This window comes from Nycticebus coucang, chromosome 1 (genome assembly GCF_027406575.1).
Source record: "Nycticebus coucang isolate mNycCou1 chromosome 1, mNycCou1.pri, whole genome shotgun sequence".
NCBI classification, from domain to species: Eukaryota; Metazoa; Chordata; class Mammalia; order Primates; family Lorisidae; genus Nycticebus; species Nycticebus coucang.
In genome coordinates, this window is record NC_069780.1 from 116,086,738 (window position 1) to 116,089,933 (window position 3,196).

Sequence of the window (3,196 nt, forward strand, 5' to 3'; positions counted from 1 at the left end):
GTGTATAGCATTTTACGTGAATGTAAGTTTTAATTTTTTTAAGGATAATAAGTAGAAGTGGCATTGCTGAATCATATGGTCGATATGTTTTATTTTATTAGAAATTGTAAATTCATTTTCTAGACCACTTATACAAGCACTGTTTTGCATTCTTGCTAGCAGTATATGATAATTATAGTTGCTCTTTATCTTTACCACACTCGATATTATCAGGGTTCTTTGTTTTAGTCATTCTAATAGGTATATATAACTGTGGTTTTAATTATTTTACAGATAACAATGTTGAATATAACTTATGCACTTAATTTCCATACCTTCGTAACCTCTTTGGTGAAGTGTCCGCTAGAATTTTTATCTGTTTTTTTTATTAATTTATATGTTTTATTAAGTCATTTGTACATGGATCATGCATACATTTACACCATTATGGAATTCAATGTGTTGATTATTTGTACAAATTGGAGTACTAATGTCCTACTACTTAACAGAGCCTTCACCTCATTTACCCAGTTACAGTGTTAAGACATTTGTGTTCTACACCTGAGAGATCCAACTTGTACTTGCAATATGCTCCATAGGTGTGACCACACCTATGGAATTTTTATCTATTTTTAATTGAGTTATTTTCTTGTCATTTAGTTCTAGGAATTCTTTATATTTGTCAGAGAAATGACTTGCAAATATTTTTCCCTAATCCGTATTTTTTTTTTTTATTCTCGTGATAGTGTCTGTCCAAAGAAAAGTTTTTAATTTAGATGGACTTCAATTTTTCAACTATTTTTCTTTTAAAGATCATATTTAGTGCTGTTTCTAAAATTTCTTGGCCTAACCACAGGTGATAAAAATGATCTCCAGGCATCTGCTGGGATGTGCGCTCTCCTTCTCTGGTGGCTGAGTATGCCCGGTTTGGCTCGCCCAGCGCAGAAATGGCAGAGCAGTCTGACAAGGAGGTGAAGCACTACACCCTGGAGGAGATTCAGAAGCACAAGCACAGAAAAAGCATCTGGCTGATCCTGCACTACAGGCTGTATGATTTGACCAAGTTTCTGGAAGAGCATCCTGGTGGGGAAGAAGTGCTGAGGGAACAAGCTGGAGGTGATGCTACTGAGAACTTTGAGGATGTTGGACATTCTACGGACGCTCGAGAGTTGTCCAAAACATACATCTTTGGGGAGCTTCATCCAGGTGGCAGATCAAAGTTAATCAAGCCTTCAGAAACTCTTATTAATACTGCTGACTCTAATTTCAGATGGTGGACCAACTGGGTGATCCCTGCCATCTCAGCGCTGTTCATAGCCCTGATGCATCGCCTCTACATGGCAGAAGACTAAACAGCGTCTCGGAAGCCAACGCAAGAAATGACTGCTCTGGACAATTTAAAAAAAAAAAAAATCATCTCCTATGTTTACTATTAAAAGTTTCATACTTTTATGATTTAAATATAGATCTCTGTGTGTAAGGAGTAAGTGTGGGTCTAGCTATGTCTTTGCAAACAGATAATCCATTGTTCTAACACTATTTATGTAAAATACCCATCTTCTCCCATTTAACATGCTTCTGCATCTTTGTCATTAACCAAATGGCCATACCCGTGTAACTTTTTTTTTTTTTTTTTTTGCTCTCTTTATACTTCTACTGACTCATTTGTCTATCTCTTTGCCTATACTACACCATCCTCATGGCTATCTATTATGTCTATTGATCAATATTTTTTTTTTATTGTTGGGGATTCACTGAGGGTATAAGATACCAAGTTACACTGATTGCCTTTGTTAGGTAAAGTCCCTCTTATAATTCTGTCTTGCCCCCAAAAGTATTGTCACACACCGAGACCAGGTCATTAATTGTCCTTATGTCAAAATTGAGTACATAGGATTCATGCTTCTCCATTCTTGTGATGCTTTACTAAGAATAATGTGTTCCACTTCCATCCAGGTTAATACAAAGGATGTAAAGTCTTCATCTTTTTTAAGGCTGAATAATATTCCATAGTATAGCTATATCACAGCTTGTTAATCCATTCCTGGGTTCGGGGTCATTTAAGCTGTTTCCACATTTTGGTGATTGTAAATTGAGCTGTGATCAACAGTCTAGTGCAAGTGCCCTATGGTAAAAGGATTTTTTTCCTTCTTGGGTAGATGCCCAGTAATGGGATTGCAGGATCAAATGGGAGGTCCAGCCTGAGTTCTTTAAGGGTTCTCCATACTTCCTTCCAAAAGGTTGTATTAATTTGCAGTTCCACAAGCAGTGTAAAAGTGTCCCTTTCTCTCTGCATCCATGCCAGTGCAGTTTTGAGATTTTGAGATGTGGGCCATTCTCGCTGTTGTTACCTGGTATCTCAGAGTAGTTTTTGATTAACATTTCTCTAATAATTAGGGACAATGAGCATTTTTTCATGTTTGTTGGCCATTCATCTGTCTTCTTTAGAGAAGATTCTATTCATGTCTCTTGCCCATCGACATATAGGACTGTTGGCTTTTTTCATATGGATTAATTTGAGTTCTCTATAGATCCTAGTCATCAAGCTTTTGTCTGATTCAAAATAGGCAAATATGCTTTCCCATTGTGTAGGATGTCTATTTGCTTTGGTTGTTGTCTCCTTAGCTGTACAGAAGCCTTACAGTTTAATGAAATCCCATTTGTTTATTTTTGTTGTTGTTGCAATCGCAATGGAAGTCTTCTTCATTAAGTCTTTCCCCAAGCCAATATCTTAAAGTGTTTTCCTATGCTTTCTTTCAGGATTTTTATCATTTCATGCCTTAAATTTACGTCTTTTATCCATCTTGAATCAATTTTTGTGAGTGGATAAAGGTGTGGGTCCCATTTCAGTCTTTTACATATGGATATCCAGTTCTCCCAACACCATTTATTGAATAGAGATTCTTTCCCCCAGTGGATGTCCTTGTTTGGTTTAGTGAAGATTAGGTGGGTGTAAGACGTCAGTTTTATTTCCTGGTTTTCTATTTGATTCCAAATGTCTTTGTCTCTATTTATATGCCAGTACCATGCTGTTTTGACCACTATGGCCTTGCAGTACAGCCTAAAGTCTGGTATGCTGATGCCCCCGGCTTTGTTTTTATTACTAAGAACTGCCTTAGCTACACGGGGTTTTTTCTGGTTCCATACAAAATGAAGAATTATTCTTTCCAAGTCTTGAAAGTACATTGTTGTTATTTTAATAGGTATGGCATTGAAT

At 36.6% G+C, this 3,196-nt stretch overlaps 1 protein-coding gene across 1 annotated transcript; it reads left to right on the forward strand.

The window, feature by feature from the left end:
- The first annotated feature begins 878 nt into the window (after window positions 1-878).
- Window positions 879-1,367, forward strand: LOC128589113 (cytochrome b5-like). The gene has a single exon (XM_053596037.1). It carries the CDS (start codon window positions 927-929, stop codon window positions 1,329-1,331), a length of 405 nt encoding a protein of 134 aa, XP_053452012.1. The 5' UTR covers window positions 879-926; the 3' UTR covers window positions 1,332-1,367.
- Window positions 1,368-3,196: the final 1,829 nt, after the last annotated feature.

Bases quoted from the DNA above. Each gene is read 5' to 3' on its own strand.
- LOC128589113 (XM_053596037.1), top strand. From the start codon at position 927: ATGGCAGAGCAGTCTGACAAGGAGGTGAAGCACTACACCCTGGAGGAG.